This window comes from Nematolebias whitei, chromosome 2 (genome assembly GCF_014905685.2).
Source record: "Nematolebias whitei isolate Nwh7 chromosome 2, NemWhi1, whole genome shotgun sequence".
Classification (NCBI taxonomy): Eukaryota; Metazoa; Chordata; class Actinopteri; order Cyprinodontiformes; family Rivulidae; genus Nematolebias; species Nematolebias whitei.
Genome location: NC_056499.1, coordinates 39116680 through 39137170, shown reverse-complemented (window position 1 = coordinate 39137170; position 20491 = coordinate 39116680). Strand labels below are relative to the sequence as shown.

Here is a 20491-nt window from a genome sequence, read left to right as displayed (position 1 = left end):
AATCAAATTGGAAAAAAATAAAAATAAAAAACAATTGCCTGTAAAAGTTTTTCATAATTTATATGAACATCTGTTTCTTCTGATGCTGGTTCATCGGTTGATGGACAACATGGTTTTTCTCTGATATAACATCAGCCCCTGACAGCCGAAGCTTGATTGTCTCAAACGATAATACCCTTTTATTTTCCGCACATTGAAATATGGACTTCAACAACAATTAAAACAAAAACACGAAGGATTTATAGATATGAAACATCTGAAAATGATTTGTTTCTAGGTAAATCACACTGAACAATAAACAAGTTAAAACCTGAATGAGCTTCAGTACCACGCTTTGATATAAACTGGGGCCTATTTTCTAGGAACGTCTTCAAAAATTAAATTTTAAACTAATAAATCTTGAAAAACAGTATTTAAGATGCTATAAATTAAAATAAAAAGGAATCTTACCTTCACTTTAGCATTGGCGGGGATATTGGTCTTCCATCGAATGGTGTAGTAGCGGTTGTCCGTGATCTTCTGGTTCTTGGACAGCGAGCTGTCGGCCCACGTCACCTTGATGGTGTCGTGGCTCAGCACGGAGGCCTGAACACCCACGGGAGGCATCATGGGGGTGGGGTCTGGCACTGGGGTGTATGGAGCATGGAAGATTTCATACAAGTCAACATCGGGGTCTATGGGGTCTGCGTGACAAGGTAGTAACCGCATGCATTGCACACAAAATTAAAAATGACCAAAAATTACAACAGAAGCATGGCGGGGTGGACAAGGGAGTGGAATCAAACCAGGAAGTGCAGACGAGAAAGTAAGGTTAATAAGTTAAAAAATGAGGGTGGGTGGAAACGGGATGGGATATGGTCATGAATGAGCAAAGGTGGGATTGGGAAGGTTGAAAAGAAAGAGAGAAGATTCTATTAGAAAACAGACACTGACCTCTACAGTAAGAAGGAACTACACACTGGGCTGCTCTACAAACGCTACAACATGTGACGCTCGGTCTATAGTGACTGTGGCACTACAGACAGACAGGAAGAGTTTATCTATTCATCAGAGCAGACAAAAGTAAACTGAAAGCAGATGTTCATCATCTGAAATCCAACACTTCATGTACACGTCAATGTTTCGACCCGGTCGGCTCAGAGAGCTGCAACTCTGGAACATGTTTACATCGCTGAGCTTTTCACAACATTTTCAATGCAAAGCGGATGATCACAAAGATGGAGAGAGCACAGGGATGTTTTGTCCTTTTTGTAGGGAACATTGAGAAGGCACATTATGTCTTTGAAAACTGTAAACAGAAAAAAAATAATAAATAAATAAAAATCAGGCTTAAAGTACAGAACCTGCCAGCAGAGGACAGGAGGGTCAGGAACAGGTCTGTCTGTGTGTGTGTGTGTGTGTGTGTGTGTGTGTGTTTCTCCTCTGTAGCTCAAAGAACTTCTGTGCTCAAAAATCACTCTCCTTGGTTTCTAGAATCCATTTTCCCACGTTCAGTTAACAGTAAGGCAGTTTTGGATTGCAATTCTTAAAAGTCTCTCAGAAGCATACTGCAGTGATATTATATGGTACATGTTCATCTTTAAATCACTTCTTGGTCTGCTGCCTTCATACATCTCCTCCTACTGCGTGAGTGCAGCTACAGCGTGCGCTCTCAGGACATTATTACCTGCAGTGTCTCCTCAGTGAGGACTGAACTAGACAAAAGGGCCTTCTCCTACTCAGCTCCTGTTTCCTGGAATATCTTACAAAAAGATCTGAAGCTCTCGACCTTGACCTCTCTAAGGGATTTTAAACATCTGCTAAATTCATGGCAAAAACCAACGCAGACATGTTCCTGTTTTTAGTTTTCTACATTCGCCTTATAATGTAGCTGTTTTTTTTCTTCTTTTAATTATTATTATTTTTAAATTAAAATTTTTATATAAATTCTTCCATGTACTTTTCATTTTATACTCTTTTTTTATGATTGTCTACTGTTGTCATATGTGTTCTTTGTTAAAAACGCGTCTCTCTTGTAAATGAGTCATCGAGGCTCAATGAGACTAACCTGTATAAATAACGGTTGAATTGAAAATAATTAAATATGGATCCGTTTTACGCAGAATGATGTGCAGTACGGCTGAACAATTAATTGCATTTGCAATAATACTGCGATATGATAAAACGAGATTTTCTAATTACGAAGGCTGCAGTTTGACTGATCATGTGATCTGGTTACGTGACTTGCGAGTGAGCGGAGCAGAGCAGGGAGCAGGAGAAGTCAACACTGCGTTTAAACTGGTTGCCCAGTGGCGTCAGGCTCGACAGAAGCTGACACATCTGAAAGTTTGGTACCAAAGAGGAACAGCACGTCCGTTGTTTGGAATTATTTTGTCTATAAAAAAAGAAGACGCTGCACAGCGACATGTATTGTGCAGAACCTGCCTTGCTGCTGTTGCTACCTCTCGAGGTAACACCACAAATCTTTATCAACACTTAAAAAACCCCACCGCAAAGACGATAGTTGCATGGCTAGAATGCCAATGAACGTTCAACTTAAAGTAAGCAAAGTAGCAGCTGACAGGGATCACTGACAGAGCTGTTCGAAGGTTTTACTCCGTATGAACATCATTTGAAGCTGCACGTGGAAATAACTCGAACAATAACGGAGTTCATAGCAAAAGACATGATGCCCATTAATATAGTGACCAAGCCTGGTTTACAGTTTTGGTAAACACAATGGATAAGTGGTACAGAATGACCTCGAGCACACATTTTAACCAAGTTTCTATCCCGGTGCTATACAAACAATGAAGAGACAGAGTTGCAGCGGAGCTGAAAACTGAGTTTTTTTGCAACTGAAACAAAATTATTGCTTGTGTTTGTTGAAAAATATATGCGAAGACGTTGAAAAATAATCGCATATTAAATCACAATACTGAGGTAAAAAAAAAAAATCGCAATTAGAATATTTTCCTAAATCGTTCAGCCGTAATGTGCAGTAAAGAACAACAAATACACAAAACATATTTCCTTGACTTGCACACTTGCTGCCTTTAACGTTTCATACAGAATAAAGCAACGCTTGAAAAAAATGAAGAGTAAATGCTCAACCTGCCATGTAAACAAATCTGTTGAATTGTGGGGATGTTTCTTGGCTCGACGCCACGTCAGCCCTCAAACATAAAGACCTGGACTTGCTGCATCACTTGAATGAGCTGAACTCACTAATGTGTGCAGCTCGTCCTCCCTCTCACATCGCACCACTGTGTTGACATTAGAAAACAGCTGCTGTCGCCTTCCTCGCATTTAAGGCGGCTCATTTTTACTGTAGTTATGTATGTTCGTGTTTTTAGTTTTCTACATTTGCCTTGTAATCTAGCTGCTTTTGCTACTTTTTGCCATCTTTTATAACTGTCTGTTGTTGTCCATTGTTGTCATCACTCTGTTTAAAATCAGGTCTCTCTTGTAAATGAGCCCTCGAGGCTCAATGGGATTAAACTGTCTAAATAAAGGTTGAATGAATGCTCTGAATCCAAAATATTGTTTTAACATTTAACTACAGCAAAATAAACCACTGAAGGCAGCTGTCTTGCAAATGTACCTAAAAAGTACCAAAAATATTTATTTGCTAAGTAATTTGGTGAAACAAACAAAAAAAAAAAGGTTTAGTTTGATTTCATGTCAGACAGTAAGACAAATACAGCTATGCGACTTTTATACCGTGTATGTAAACATGTGGTTTTAACTGTAAGCTCTTGAATGAAGAACATTTGTGGCCTTTGGCCATTTCAGCTCTACGAAGCTAAACACGTGTTTATAAAGAGGAGGACGGCTCTAACAGGCAACTCCTGGTCAACGTACTACAGGACAGATGCTTGAAGATGAGCTTCTGGTTTCACTGCTCCTGTTCCTGTACTTGGTTTAGCTGATTGAAGGAAAAAGCTTTGCTTGGTCAGCTGTGATGACTCTCCTCCTCATCACTTGGTGCTCCCATACTCTCTGCCTCGCTCGATTTGACACCTCTCTGTACAGAGCTGCCCTCGTTATATTCCCATGGCTGAGTCTGTGCGCGTGCGTGTGTGTGCGTATGGGTGTGTGTAAGGTTCAGAAACTGAGGTTTTGAAATGGCATGCAGGCAGGAGTTCTCTATGCAGTTTGAAAGATTTCAGTCCTCAGCACTTACAGGGAAAAGACTACAGGAAAAAGGTGAAAAGCCTCAGTTCCTGCATTTCAGTCAGGACTTTATAACGTCATCGAGCTTTCACTCCCTCAGCCCAAGTTCACAAAGTTTTCCCAACTTCTCTTCTTCTTGAGTAAAAGTCCTATGTAGGTCAGCTCGTCTTTTACATTCTGACTTGAACAAACTGGCAGGAAGGGAACGCGCCCTCAAGGATTCGGCAGCAAACGATGGTGGTGGGCTTTGGTTCTGCTTTGAGAGCAAACGTTCGGATCTGACGAAGGGTTGCCAAAGCCACCACGGGGGGTCTGCGGGAGCGCACGGCGTGCGAGTGCATGAGGATGTGAGGAGGCTTTTCAGACAGAAGTGTACAGTGTGACAGTGTGTGGGCGTGTGCACATATTTAAGCTGCCACCTCTACCCCCCTCCCTCTCTCAAAGCATGTTGATGTGATTCATGTCACCAGGCATCCCACCCCTCTCACACTCAATGGTGCAACAGTGCTGCAGCAGAGACGAACTGCAGCGATCAAGGCTGAGCGGGGAGGCGGGCGCAGCCCACATCCTGGGACACTCCGGGGAGCACGGGCTGCTCGTCTTCTGTCACAGAGGCTGTAAGAAGTCAGCCAGCGTGCACACTAACTCATGCCGTTTTGCTCTCTGGAATCAACTGTCAAGCACTCCAGGCTGGGACTGACGTTCTGCTTTTAATTGTTAACAGACGTGATACGAGGCTCAACGATATTAGAGAAATATTAGAGACTAAAATGTGAAAAGAGGCTTTAGTTAGGATCTCACTGGGCTGTGACCCAGCTTGTCAACAGCCCATCGAGAGGGAGTCTCCAAGATGTCTTAAAACATTTGCGGGGCTGCTCAATTTCCTTGTGTGACTCAGGATGTCCAGGTCTCTGTCCAGCCTATCTTCATTTCTAAATTGTACCTTGATTGTACTTGATTGTAATGGTAAATTGCATTATTATTTCTAAATATGAGCGTTTCTGATGTCTTATTTTATATATGAATGTTTCTGTTCAGTGAGCTGAGACGACTTCTGTTGTGACTTGGCGCTATATAAATACACTGAACTGAACTGTACCATATTTTATATGTAAAGAAGTAGAAATAAAGTAGAAATAAAGAGTCTAAGTACAGAAGCTGTCAGGTGCTGCCAGCCAGGTGCACTTAATAAAATGATCATCACAGTTTTTTGGGGGGGCCAGACACTTCAGGTATGAAGAAAAGCATCAGCTAAAGTTGTAAAAATACTTCCCATTTACTTGAGAAGAGAAAAATACTTTTATTGATTTTTACAAACATCAAATGTTTGAATGCAAACAAATTTAAGAAGCTAAACTGATGTCAGATGCTGAATAATAGTAGGCTGACATTTTACAAAAAAAACAATACTTGACCTGACAAACATTTAGTCCTTTTCTACATAATTTACTTTTGCATAAAGCCATATTTATTACTTCAGTAATCCACTTCAACATCTCGAAGCTCATCTCCTGTATAGTCAGGGCGGCTACAGGGGCAAGATCTGAGGCTTCGATCATTTGATTAAAGAGAGACTTAAGTATACTTGGGTCCATGACGACGTAAGATAATTAAAGCGGTGAGACTGGCTGCTGACCCATTTTCTCCTCGGTAATTTAGAGTCGAGACACATTCTGTCTGATAATGATGTCAGGTTAGAGAGGGCAAAGATAATTGTCAGTCGAGGTGAGCGCAGCTACGCAGCGTGTGCTGCATCCCTTACATTGTGTGTGAGCAGAAGAAGAAACTAAATGTGGTTTTGTGGAGGAAATGTGCAGGAAAAAAAGATCTACAGAATCCAAACTATTTATTTATTTGTTTTTTCCTGACAGCAGCAGATTTGAGCGTACATGCAGGTGTGTGTAGCTCGTACCTGACTGTGGTCTGGTGATGGCGCTCTCATAAACAGGAATGCCTTCCCCCACATTGTTGAAGGCCTTCAGCGTGATCACGTAGTGGGAGCTGGGGTCTGTGAGAGAAACACAAATGAGGAGGGAGGATGAGATAAACTGATGCAGCCAGCTAATTGAGCTAAACTCTGGAGATTCCCAACTCATAACTGCAATATTAGCAGAGCAAATATTTGAATGCATCCATACATTAATACAAGTGAATGTGGTAAAAATTTGAATTATGCATACTGAATGTTTTTGCAACACTTCATCCCACAATCTGTTTCTTTTAGATGATTCTTTTTAACTCGCTTCTGGACCAATTCCCCAAGCTTTAACAGTGGCACATCAATTATCCTCTTACTGAAGCCAGAGACCATGACCAGCAGAAATCTGCACGTTTTGCTTTGCAGGAAGAGCAAACACAATCAAATTATCACTATAGTGGATGTTGAGTTTCAAAACTAAATTATACTCCCAAACAAACAAAAAAAAAAAGCACTAAAATTGCATTTAATTGACCAAAGTTGACTTATGGGCATTTAGGCAAAAAGAAGAGTTAACAAAGACTTTCAATAACTACAATAAATATTCACCATTTCTTTGACTTAATACAAAAACATAAAAAATGTCAGTGAGCAATAATGAATTATGTTTGTGCTCAGTCTGTGAGTGTGTGTGCATTTGTGCGTCATGTTAACAAAATATCTGTCAGCGAATTTTGGTCAAAGTTTATGGATGTTTTTAACTACGATGGCTGAGGATGTTAACTGCCCATGAACCATGTGTTTGAGTTAGCAGAGAGTTCTTTTCTCTCTCAGAGAGAGCTGAACGAGGAGCTGATTTGTTTCTGCATGTGCAGCTGGCTGGCCAAGGACACTGGTCTGTCTGTGATTTGAGAGCTGACAATAAAAACAATTCTCGCACACTGCCCGTGGCAGATTCTTGTGACTGGGCTCCATGAATGTAGAACATGTTTTGTGTCAGAATTCAATTCTAACTTTGAAACTTATCCAACATTAATAAAACTTACCTCAGATTGTCTTTTTGGACATGTATGCATATATCTGTACAAACTGTACTTGAGAAGAGATTATTACAGCCTCATGTAAAATCAATAATGATGATGATATCGGAGTGGTATCAGTCAATATCTAGATTTAGGTATTGGGATCGGCTCGGAAGTAAAAAAAATGTGGATGGGTGCATCCCTAGTGCCAACAAGGAGAAATTCTCTTTTCTTGGAATTCAGCTTAAGCAAGTTTTTATTAAAACGTAATTTAATTTCACAGAGGCAGTCTGAAAGGAAGGATGGTGGAAGGGTGGTTTTGACTTGGTGGAGAAGTAGAGCTGGGTGTCATCCGCATAGCAGTGAAAATGAATACCAATTATTTTTTAAAGATAAGCCAAGTGGAAGAAGATAAATGATAAACAGGAGAGGATCAAGAACAGAACCCTGCGGTACACCTGAACTAACTGGGGAGGACTGTGATTTGAAGTTTTTAAGTTGGACAAAGTGCTGACGGTCAGAGAGATAAGATTGAAACCAATTCATAACAATGCCAGAAAAACCAATGGAACGTAATCTATCAAGAAGAATATCATGCAAAATGGTATCACTGCTGCACTCAGGTCAAAGACTATGAGAACTGATAAAAGTCCAGAGTCGGCAGCAACCAGGAAATCATAGGTGATTTTAATCAAAGCTGTCTCGGCGCTGTGGAGGGGGCGAAAACCCAACTGAAGTTCTTCAAAACAGATTATTAATAATCTCAATGGATTTCTTTCCTGGTAAAATAAAAAAAAATTTAAAAAAAAAAGCACATCCACAAATTTCCTTTCAAGATTGCCACCACAGCTAAATGACCTTAGCAAACACATAAAAGGCTACGACTTAGTTAATTTTACTAATGCTGAGCTAAAATTTGGTGTGGTAGCAGCTGAGAGTCATCCATGACATTTATTTTGAGAGTTAACATATCTTGTGGTTCTTTCTGATATTGTCCTTTACAAGGTTGGACCAAAAACATCACTAACTCCATCTCTTCTCATCACAAGAAGATCTTAGATTAAAACTCTGGCAATATGCATTCCTTCAAGGAACGCCAGGCCTTTAATTTCATCTGAAATGTGTGACCTTTAGCAGTTGCGTTCCTGTTAGTACAATCTGTGTAATTAGTGGCTCAGTCTCGTGGTGAGGACCTAATTAATTCCTTCCTCACTCACTATGGGGGTAGCAGTGAACAGTTTCATAGTGTTTGTCTGTGTGTCTTCGCTCATTAGTAATTAAACTAAGCACATCAAATCAGATGTGACACATTTATCTTTTCCTGAAAGTAAATTGTTCTAAGTAACCACATTCAGTGTAGTGCAAAGAGTCCCACAAGGCACATTAATATCTGATTAGTAGTATCTGACAGAGCAGCCGACATCCAGAAATGAAATGATGACAAATAGATACATAATTTATTTCTCAGTAACAACAAAACACGAGCTGCCTGAGCCAAATAAGACAGCAACTAAATAATAAACATGCTCCGGGGCGGAAGACGGAAAGATTGTTCATACCGAGGTTCTCGATCGTGTAGTAGCGCTGTTTGTAGTCCACTTTGATGGTCTGAGCGTGGGGACTCCCGATGCCGTAGCTGATGGTGTAACCGCGCACCACGATGTCCTGGTTCTCTGGTGGCGTCCAGCTCACCACGATGCTGTTGACCAGCGGTCGAACGTGCAGCGAGCTGGGCTGGTCCGGCACATGGGACTCTGCGGGGGGACACAGAAAATGTTCAGCAAGGGTTGACTGGTTCAAGGTCAAGTCAAGGTCAAGTTTCTTTATTGTCATTCGCATTGCATGTGGTACATGTGGTGAAACGAAACTGTGTACACAGGGTCCCAGTTACATCCAACAAAAGTATTAAAATGTAAAGAAAAACAGTGATAAAATCTAAGATATGAACTAAGAAAAACACTAAACTAAGAATACGCTTAACACGTAACAGTACAAAAACAATACGCCGAACAACAGCAGCACGAACATGAGTCTGTGCGAGCAGGTGAGTACGAATGAACACAGCAGCATGAAATAAATCAGCAGCGTGAGATCAGCAGCATGGATAATCAGCAGCACATAGCAACAATCAAAGTGGTATTACAGTGATTTACAGTGATACAGTGGTTCTGGTTCAACATAGTATCTCATTGGTGGTGACCAACTAGTGAATGGCTTTCATGAGGGAGTCTCCAAAATGTCTCAAAACAATTGCGGGGGTTCTCAATTTCAGGCGATGAGCAATGAGGGGTTCAGTGTCTTGCCCATGGACACTTCAGCATGTGACTGTTGGTGGAGTCGAACTCCCAACTTTCGCATTGGAAGACAACTGCTCTAACCGCTCAGTAACTCAGTAGCTGCCCAATAACAAGCAAACAGTGCACACAAGAATAAGCTGTGGTTAAAAATAAATAAAAATGGTTGTCTAAAATGCTTGACTTGCTGGTAACATACACTTGGAATTCAATTAGACTGAAACAAAAAAAAAGTGCTTATTTTGTCACAATTTCATCATAATTCAGAGCCACCAACTGCACCAATGTTCAGTCAGGTCATCTGGACAATTTCTCCTTTGCTGAGACGTTTCGTCCTTCATCCAAAGGACTTCTTCAGTCCGAGGAGCCACAAACAAACTGGAGTCCCACAAGCACCAACTCTCCTTGTGGGGAAAACAAACAGGTTGCTGGTGATAAGATGGTTTCTTGGTTTGTGGCTCCGCAGACTGAAGAAGTCCTTTGGATGAAGGACGAAACGTCTCAGCAAAACAAGAAACCGTCAAGATGACCTGACTGAACATTGTTGCATCTGTACCTGGATTATTGAGTATGGACTTCGGAGCCACCAACTGGTCTCCAACAGCTGCAATCTAGCGACAAAAATACCTTTAGTTTGTATTAAATTAAAAACAAAAGGGTTACCATCCAGATCGCTCTCGAACGTCTCAGTTGTGGTCCACTCGGTGGCCGGTCCCGTGCCGTTCACCGTCAGGGCCGTCACCTTGAACGAGTACTCCGTTCCAGGATCGAGACCTGGACACACAAAACACAGATTCAGTAAAGTTTTATTAAAAAACTAAACAAAATCTTAGGTCTGTTTCTATTCCATAACCCAGTGATGCTCTCCACTCGGTTCAGAGTTTTAGTTTTGGAGGCACAATAAATATTCTTAAACCAATTCCAAACACCTCCAAAGAGCTTCAAGAGAAAATCTTTAAGCTCGCCTCAGGACGGATCAAATGAATCTTCTGAGGTGCAGTTAATGTTCTTTTCCACGCACCATTCTGGGAACGCTCGAGATGAATTTTTGAACTTGTATTAAAACTTGAGTGTTTCTTTAAGCAAACGGTGCTAAGAAAAGACACACAATCAAACCATCTGATTGATGGATAATCGGACAAAAAGTAACATAGTTAAAGACTAGAAAGAATAAAATGATTGATTCATTCATATTTTAAAGCCTCCCTTTGAGAGCGCTGCATCGCAGCTGGGTGCTGACTTTGGTATTCATCGAGTAGGGGGTGGGGGGTTGCTGACAAATGACGCATTTCTGTATTAATTTGCAATAAAAATTTCCGTTGTCATCATATTCTGCCACTTGCACACTAATCCTGCAGTGATTTCTCTGCACCCACTGTTCTGCTCCACCCTTGGGGAAAGCGGGGGGGGGGGGGGGGGGGGGGCTTTCAAAGACTTCCTAACCACCCAAGCCTCCAAGGCAACAACACATCCCTCTTAATGCTTTTGAACCAACAAACACCCCTCCACTTCACCCCCCAGGAAGATCTCCAAAATCAACTTTTAAGTGTAAATTCTCTTTGATGCTGCTCACAGCGTGAGGCCGGGCCACTTGCAAGTTACTGAGACAACATGTAATATTAATAATCACCACTGCTGGGACTGTCTGCTGATATCATCGTGCTTATTCTGGTGGTAGCAGCGTGTCGTCCTAATACGGTAAAGCGTGTAACTCTGTTTCAAAGCATTTAGCTGAAACGCAGACTCACAACCAGGCTGACTACAAACAACTCACGCCATAAATCTCAAAATCAAGATTTTATATTTTGCAGCACTTTGGACAGGACGCACTCTAAGATACGTTCAGCAGAGATAAAATAGTCTGAAAGTATAAAAGACTCATTGCTGAACCCATCTAAAGGGAACAGAATGATCCCTTAGAACAGTAAAGTTTTTTGGGGGGGTTTTGTCTGGATTCACCATTTTAATGAAACTGAAAGATGTCTATGAAACGAGGACAAACTGACGGGAGCTGGAAGCCATCCAGGGGATTAAATGTCAAAACTGCTAAAAACACTTCGGAGTCATGGGCACAAATCAATTAGAGTTTATCACGGTTTTTTTTTTGTCCCTGCTCACACTTATCAACAACACCATCTTTGATCTCAGTGACAGCTCTAAAGACAAGTGAGAACACAAGCTGGGACGTTTTGAGGACGCCGTCAATATTTGTTATGTGTAACTGCCAGTTTTCACGTTTTAGGTAATTGTACGCCAAATAAGTACCATATTTTCCAGACTATAAAGCCCTGTTCGCACGGGATTAGTTTTACCTAAGTGCTGGAGAAGATTCTCAGTCATCCAGGACATGATGAATTCAAAAAACGTTCAATACAAAAACAACTGGACTTTATTTGTAACAGAAGACGTTTCGCTCCTCATCCGAGGGGCTTTCTCAATTCAAAGAGCAGCGAGTGAGAGATTCAGGTAATAAGGCTGAGTGAGATAAGACACACACATATATGTAGATTGGCAGTTCACACCTAAACACCTTAACAGTAAGTCTTTGTTCCTCTAATTCACAGATGAGGCCCCTCTGTTCCCATCAGGTGTGGAAAACCGGCTGGGAATCTGTCTTAAAGTTGCAATTTTAGGTTTTTGAAAGTGGAAATCTGAGTCCTCCTCTGTTAAGAGATGGCTTTTCGCTTTTTACATAAATTGCTTCCTTCACCCCCCTCTCAAACCATCTGTGTTCTTGGTCCAAAATGTGCACATTTTGGTCCTTAAAAGAGTGTCCCTTATCTGTGAGGTGGAGGTGAACAGCTGAATCTTGTCCAGAGGAGGTGGCTCTCTTGTGTTGAGTCATGCGTCTGTGAAGAGGCTGTTTAGTATCTCTAGTGTAGAGGTCTGGACAGTCCTCGCTGCACTGGACCGCATACACTACACCACTCTGTTTGTGTATGGGTGTCTTGTCCTTATGGTGGACCAGCCTCTGTCTCAGAGTCCTGCTGGGTTTGAAATGTACTGGAATCTTGTGTTTGTTGAAAATCCTTCTGAATTTCTCTGATACTCCAGCAACATAAGGGATGACGATGTTTTTCCGTCTGTTGTTCTCCTTTTTCTGTTTATTGGTGTGTTTTGTAGATTTCCTCGCTGACTTGACAAAAGCCCAGTTAGGATATCCACATGTTTGAAGAGCTTCTTGAATGTGTTTCTGTTCCTTTCCCTTTGCTTCTGTCTTCGTGGGGACGCGTTCGGCCCGATGTTGTAAAGTTCTGATGACAGAGAGTTTGTGTTCCAGTGGATGGTGGGAGTCAAACAGAAGATACTGGTCTGTGTGGGTTGGTTTTCTGTAAACTTCAATGTTGAGGCTGTCCTCTCTCTCCATCTGAACCAAACAGTCCTGCCTTTTTTGGACTGTTTGCACTTTGACGGTCAAATCAGCTGCATTTCAAAACCAGATTTGTGTAAGCGAGCACGCACAGATGGACGAGCCGCTGTTCATTTCTTCGAAATTTAACAAGAAATAAAACTAAAAACAATTAGTTGTTTGCTCAAATTTATAGTAAAGGTGTGTCTCAGTCTAACGTTTGCTTAAAAAAATGACTTAAACGATCAAATCAGCTGTATTTCAAAAGTATTTGCTGCCTCGTTGCTCCGGAAGAGCGCAGACAGGGAGGAAAAAAGGAAGGAGGAACGCTGCTCGTTTCTTCGAATTTTAACAAGAAAAGCACCTAAAACAATTCATTGTTTTCTCTAAATTATAGTAAAGGTGTGTCTCAGTTGAACTTTTACTTAATAAATGCACTTCAATGGTCAAATTAGCTGCATTTCGCCAGGGCGGTGAAGCAAAATGAAGCTGATTTGACAGTTGATCCAAGCAGCGAGCAGAAAGAAGGTGGGGAGACTAAGGCAAGCCGATTGTGTCACTAATAGCTGGTGAAGTTCTCAGTCATCCAGGACATGGTAAATAAAAAAAAAAATAAAGACAAAACAGTAAAGTATAATAAAGTCCAGTTGTTTTTGTCTTGAACTTTTTTGAATTTGTCATTATAGCCACTTTTACCTATTAGATGATACAATGTCATGCCTTACTGCTACTACAACCCTGCTGCCATCTGGTGGCTGAAAATGGTACTGTTCATTTTTTTTTTTCCAGTCAGAATGAATGAAAATGGTCATATCTCAGCCAAAAATTGGTTAAATATGGGAAAAAAATCCATAAATAAGTCGCTTCGGCCTATAAGTTGCAGGGCGTGTAAATTATGCAAAAAAACTGTGACTTATAGGCCGAAAAATACAGTAATCAGTTCAACACCAGCTTGTCTAGCTCTTAACATTACTTAACATTAGTGAAGGCATTTGTCTTCAATTAAAAAAAGGAAAATAAATCATACATTTAAATTTCTGTTTTAACACCATAAAGCTGCAGTATTGTTACTCAAAATCTTAGATAAGCCCATGCCTATTATACACATTGCCACATTCCTAATGACTTAAATGAGCATATTATTTAAAAATGTGGTTTTGCTTAGATAAATCCTTATTTTACAGTCTCTTGTTTTGTCTGGACTTTGAGCTAGCTTAGCACAACCTAATGATACAGCAACTTTGTGTAGCATCATGATCCAGTTTTCCACTGTAACTACACCCGTTGCTTTATCACGTTGGACAAAACGTCAAACTTTTTGAAGTTTTCAGTTTATACAAATGAACTAAAGCCCTCTGAGAAAGTCAAATATGACCAGCAAAGTTTCTTTTGAACTGGATGCAAAGCTATACTTCTGTTACTTATGTCCTCCAGCTGTGATCAACAGACCATGCAGCCACTCACAGATGTTCTACCAGAAAGTCTAAGAAACAACAACGCTGGTCTCGTAATATCACCAACAGTTAGGAGGAGAGAACAGGTTCGACTGTGCTCAGACGATCATGGCTGAAGTAATGACAGAATCATTACCGTCAATGAGCTTGTACAGCTGAGCGCCTGCAGTGGTGACAGCTGATTCACTCCTCCGGGATCCTTTCCGGTAACGGATCTTGTAGCTGATGATCTCCCCGTTCTGCCCGCCGAGGGGTGGGGGTTGCCACCGAAGTATGATGCTCTGAGGGGAAAACAAAGGATATTACATTTAGCACATTTGGGCCTGCAGTTGTTAAGGTGACCTCACAGTTTAGCAGGTATCACATTCCCACAAAGCCCAGTGGCAAAGGCCTTTGTAGTTACAGTCTGCGAGTTCCCTCTGTCTCTCTTGTACAAACTCGTCCTCCTGACGGTGGTGCAAACAGGAAGGCATCAGAAAATTAAACACCCCTTTGAGCACGAGCGCATACTGATGCATTACGAGGAAATAACCATGGATAATAAAAGGAGGTGTCCTGATGCACGATGTTTCCTGATGTCTGAGTGATTCAGCCAGGCCTGCAGAGAAGTCGGAGAGATGAATTTGGGGCTTTTGCTGGCAGGCTGCAGTGCTGCGGGATAGAGGCGTCTGAATATCTGTGTGTTTAAAGAGCTAGGTGGGGGGCGGCTCAGCATGAGAGAACAGTTAATTAACGCTTCCTCACCGTCACACAGATGCACACAGAGCCTGAGTACATGTTCGGGGCTCACGCAAGCTCCTCCCCTGCCGAGACGAGGGAATTGCGAAAATTAAAACTGGGTTAAGTGTGTTCAATTATTTTCTTTTTTCTCATTACGCTGCAGGCACAGACGTGGAGTGTGTTACTTTTCTCTCGTCTTCTCCCTAATCAGAGAATAAATAAATAAATAAACTGTTTAATTGTGTGGATGCTTATGAACCATTCAAACTACTGTGATCCATTTTTCTTCCATAGGTTTTTTGGCACGATTCTCATCCTGCAGTTTTCTAAATATTTCAACAAATCATAAATCAAAACGTTCAGCTTGTTCAGGACAATCCTGTTTTGACTTTGGTATTGGTGCAACTTTAGCTTTTTGAAATATTTAGCCTTTTCTGCCATTTTTCCCTCATAGAAAATGAATTGAGCTCATTTGACATCTTTCATATCTTTAGATGTGTTTACAACCTTTTGCTGCTCCTTTCACATTTTGTTCTGGTTCAGCTTCTTTCAGCTTCCTTGTGCAACTTTAAACTTTTTTTCAGCAAGTTTCAGCTAATTTCAGCTGTTTTTTCAATTGTTTGCACTCATTTCAGCTTCTTTCTGCTAACTACAACATTTTTGTGCTTCTTCTAACTTCTTTCTGCTAATTTATGCTTTTTATGCCCCTTTCAGCTGATTTCTGCACATTTCTGTTATTTCAACTCCTATTTAGCTGTTCTTATGCTAATTTTAGCTTTTTCAGCTAATTCCACATTTTTTTCACTCATTTAAACTTTTTTCAGCCTAATTCAGAAAAAAATGTGTTCTCTCCACTTTCTTCTCTTAAGCTTCTTTCTGACTTTTTAGCTACTTTTCAGGTGTATTCACTCATTGAAGCTTTTTTCAGATAATTTTCACCTTTTTGTGCTCATTTCTGCGTCTTTAAGCCTAATTGGGCAAACATGTTATTTCTGCTTTCTTCTGCTAATAAAAGCTTGTTCAAATTTTTCAGCTAGCTTTTTAGCATTTTCTAGATAATTTCAGCTGTTTTCAGAAAAAAATTAAAGTTTTTTGTAGTAATTTCTGCTACTTTCAGCCTAATTAACTGCTTTCTGCTAATTTAATCTTGCTATGCTATTCAGCTTTTTCTGCTAGTTTAAGCTTTTTCTTATTTTTCAGCCACTATTTAGTTGTTTTTAACGCAAATTTTTAGCTTTTTCAGCAAAACCAAATGTTTTAGCTCATTTAAACTCTTTCCACTTCTTTCTGGCAGTTTAAGCTTCTTTCTGCCTTTTCAGTTATTTTTTTTTCCGCTAATTTCAGCTTTTTTAAGCTAATTTCTTAATTTTTATGTTCACTGCTGGTTATTTAATCATATTTCAGCAAATATGTGTTCTTTCTACTTTCCTCTGATAATTAAGGCTTGTTCTTACATTTCAGGATCTTTTTAGCTAATTCCAGCTGTTTTTCGTCATGTTCTTCTGCAATAAGCATTCACACAGCATTTTCACAGGAACTATAATTCCTCTAGTTGACTTTGTGAAGTCACACGGTGGGAAGGTGTGAAAAGAAGATGCCAAAAGGGGAGAAAAAGGTGAGTTAGATCAAACGTGTGACTTTCAGGTCTCAGGTAAATGATGAAAGGTGATGAGACCTTAAGAGATGGAAAATAAAATAAAACTTGCCTTAATTGTATTTTTTTCCTTCTAATTTACATTTGGCTGCACATATTCAGCAGCTAATTGAATATATCATTTGTAAATGTCTCCTGAATCACTTTAACAGCTAGAACAAAACATACTGTCCACATATAAAAAAATAATAATAATTAATTAAAAATCCTCCATAATGTCAAGCGTTGGTGTGTTAAATTAGCTTCGGTGGATTTTAATGAACCATTCAGAGAACAATCCCTGTCCTTCCCCCCGTGTTCACCCTCTTCATTCCTCTTTTAAAACCAGCAGAGTGTTTTCGCCCCACAAATCTCACACGAGCGTCCCTCAGCAGGGTGCTGGGTCCGTCCTCGAGCTGAGAGGCTGTGATAGGATTGTCTGTCAGTTTCTTCCCCTCGCTTGAGCTTCGCATCGACCAGCGACGGGGCTAAAAGTGCCGGCTGCTGTTTGTGAAGTCGATCCGCGCACCCTGAGGTTTCCCACCCCCTCCTCCCGCTCCGCCATCATCTTTTTTCGCAGCTTTCTTTTCGCGCTCGCTGCCTCTCGTGTCAGGACTGAGAAACATCTTTTGTCAAATTTAATCCATCACTCTTGTGGAGACGCACAATAAACGGGCCCGCAGCCTTCTGTTTGAACATCAAACGGCTAAAACGATGGGAGGCAGAGGCTCGCCCTCCGCTTTAATCACGAGCCTGCTGTGAGGCCAGCGGCCACCTCGGCGGCCATGTCTAATCAGGAGTTTCACACAAGAACTACAGTGCGTTGAAGTAAATAAATATGTCCTCACAACTAAGCTTAAAAAGACGCCGAGACGCACTGATCTCATGTCCGACCCAGAAAATCTTCGGACGCTGTTGATGTGAAACCGAACCGCTTTCAACGAGGTCACAAGCAGGCGTCGATGTGACGACTTCTAAAGTGTTTCAGACGTCTGTGTCAAACGGGCTCATTTCAGTGAAAAGTACAGACTCTTAGTTTAGATTAGATGTGTCGACGTGCACCATCTACCAGAGCATCATTTGTGAAGTGCCTGCATCAGTTTGTATCTGAGCTGGAGGTCTCCAAGTCTGATTTTGATACAAGATAAAACCCTCTGACAAGCCGGTCTCCAGCCGATGTGACGATCGATGCTTCAGGCCTCTGATGCAGCTAATCACACAGCAAAGAAGGGCGCTGTGGCCTGCAGGCTACAAATCTGCTAAAGTCTTCGTGTGTTTACTGCAGCACAACCTGCACACACTGCAGCTCCGTTAGCAGGCTCAGTTATGTTGCATTTGAAAGTGCAAGTGCAACAAATGCCAAAAACGTTAACTCTGGACCAAAACAGTGAATCTTACCTTTGAGTTCTGGACCTCCAGAGTGAGGTTTTGAGGAGGGGCGCTAGGAACTGTGGAGAAAAAAGATCATTTATGAAATGTAAATCAAATCACATTTAAAATGTATACCCAAACATAAAATCCTTATGAAGCGTAGCATTTCTTAGAAGAAGGTTTATTCCCTGCCGTCTTTTATGTCATCTTTAGATTAGGATTATCTTAAACTGAGGAATGATAGAGTTGTAGCTGTTTTGATCAAATCTTTAAAATAGAGCTCAGCAGTGTTGCACTCAGTGTATTGATGTGAATAACTACAGGCTACTACCACATCAAATTGTAGCTCAATATCTGCTAAACTGACTGAGTTATAAACTTGTTTGTGTTGGATACTGTGGATAAGCTGCAGAGGACAACTTGAACTGCACTGACTCCAAAAGTTAATCAGTTGTAAATGTACATCCAATGATTACATTCTGAACAGTTTATTAAAATCAGATCAGCGGTTCATGAGATATTTTGCTAACAGACAAACAAGGTCAACACCAACAATGAATGCATGTTGTAAGCAATATGTTGTGCACTGAGGAGGATTTGGAGTGCATGTTAAGGACTCTCAGCTACTACCACTTCAAATTGTAGCCCAAGATCTGGAGATTTGACAGAGTTGACTATTTCCTGTACGTTTTATTAAAATCCATCCTGTGATTAATATTTTGCTAACAGAAAGACAAGAGATATGAACACATGCTCACATAGACAGTCAAAATTATTACCGCCCACCTATTGCCGTTTGAAGGTTAATGATAAAAATTGCAGATTTTTTTCCATTTTTATAGATTATGTTATTTGTTGCTTTTGTTTTTCTTAAATTAACTGCAAAGTTATGCTTTGGATTAAACAAGGATAATGTCAGAATAACACTGAGCCCTGTGAAAATACTGATTAGGCATTTTATTATTTTTATCAATAAAACCTAAATTTTATTGATTACTTTATAGATAATTTTCAAAATGAGAAAAAAAACATCATGGGAACAATAAATAAAAATCCTAGTCACCCTAAATATTAGTCAATCTGCTGCAAAATTACTGCTTTTTGTTAGATGATGATAATTCATCCAGCTACCATAAAGGGTGTCAAAACATGCAATATGTCAATGTTTTTTATTTGAATTCTTCTAAAAGTCTATGATTAAAAAAATAACTGAACACGCATCATTTGCTACCAAAAGTTTTCCATAAAATTTATAAAACATGAACAAAACCAGCAGAATCATGTTTTGTTGCCAACAATTATGAGTCCTTTGTTTACATTTGAGCATTGACGAGTACACTTGGAACAGTCTCGGCGAGTGACAGATATATAAGAGGAATAATCCTCGGACGTTAACAGAGTCAGAGAACGATGGGATCAGAGACAAGGCAGGAAGAAAAAAGCTAAAGCTTACTGTCCTTCTGAAAAGAAACGGCGACTAATGGCTTTAAGGACGAGAGAGTGGACAGAAGTAGAGAGATTTTTAATCAAGTGGTGGAAAACGTTCAAGCAAAAGTTGCTTTTTATTGAACTCTGTATATTACAGGTCATTCAGGATCATCCTGATGGGACAGAGATTCTAATCCTTTTATGTCCAAATCCATTGATCAGTGTGTAGATCAGCGACAATATAAATGATAAGAGTGGAGGAATTGTGGTGCAAAAGCACATTGAGTGATTGGGACGAGAACGTTTGTGTATCAGTGCACTCCACTAACAAGTTATAGGATATGGCATTAAGAGGTGTCAATAAAGAAGAGTTGTTTTGAAAGATTTACATTTCTTCCATCAACTGACCGTCTGAGAGCGTGCGAACAATCACATCCTCCGTGGAGACTCCAGGACCGTGCTTGTTGTTGGCCACGACACGGAAGCTGTACTCCGTGTTCTTCTTCAGGCCCGTCATCGTGTAGGACTGAGCATCTGTGTCCACGTCCTGGAAATAAAATTATTCAATAAATGTTTGTTTGTTTTGTAAACTAAGACTGGTAAAACTGTTAGAGGTTTAAGATACAAGTTGGTACAGTGAGGTTCTCTTAGCAACGTGGTCCTGTTAGCACCATGGTGCTGTTAGCACCACGGTGCTGTTAGTAGTTTGGTTCTGTTAGCTGTGAGGTTCTCTTAGCAACATGGTCCCATTAGCAGTGAGGCTGTTTTAGCAGCATAGTCCTGTTAGCAGCGTGGTTCTGTGAGCAGTGAGGTTCTTTTAGCAGCATGATACTGTTAGAAGCATGTTTTTTTTTTAGCAACATGGTCCCATTAGCACCGTGGTACTGTTAGCAGAGAGGTTCTGTTAGCAACATGGTCCCGTTAGTGCTATGGTACTATTAGCAGTGTGGTTCTGTGGTTCCGTTAGCAGCGTGGTTCTGTTAGCATTAACAGTGTGGTTCAGTTAGCAACATGGTACTGTTAGCAGAGAGGTTCTCTTAGCAACATGGTAATGTTAGCAGTGTGGTTAGCAGCATGGTTCTTTTAGCAGTGTGGTTCTTTTAGCAGTGTGGTTCTTTTAGCACCATGGTAATGTTAGCAGTGTGGT

General features: G+C 40.6%; 1 protein-coding gene across 1 annotated transcript in view; it reads right to left on the bottom strand.

Annotated features, from left to right (window-relative positions):
- neo1a (neogenin 1a) overlaps positions 1-20491 on the bottom strand; it is a 119984-nt gene that overhangs the window by 24261 nt on the left and 75232 nt on the right. Inside the window, exons 6-12 of the mRNA XM_037694457.1 lie at positions 19753-19891; positions 17944-17993; positions 14329-14473; positions 10053-10163; positions 8655-8849; positions 6068-6163; positions 451-683 (exon numbers count right to left, since the gene is read on the bottom strand). Coding sequence (XP_037550385.1) covers positions 451-683; positions 6068-6163; positions 8655-8849; positions 10053-10163; positions 14329-14473; positions 17944-17993; positions 19753-19891 — 969 coding nt within the window. The remainder of the gene's footprint in view (positions 1-450; positions 684-6067; positions 6164-8654; positions 8850-10052; positions 10164-14328; positions 14474-17943; positions 17994-19752; positions 19892-20491) is intronic.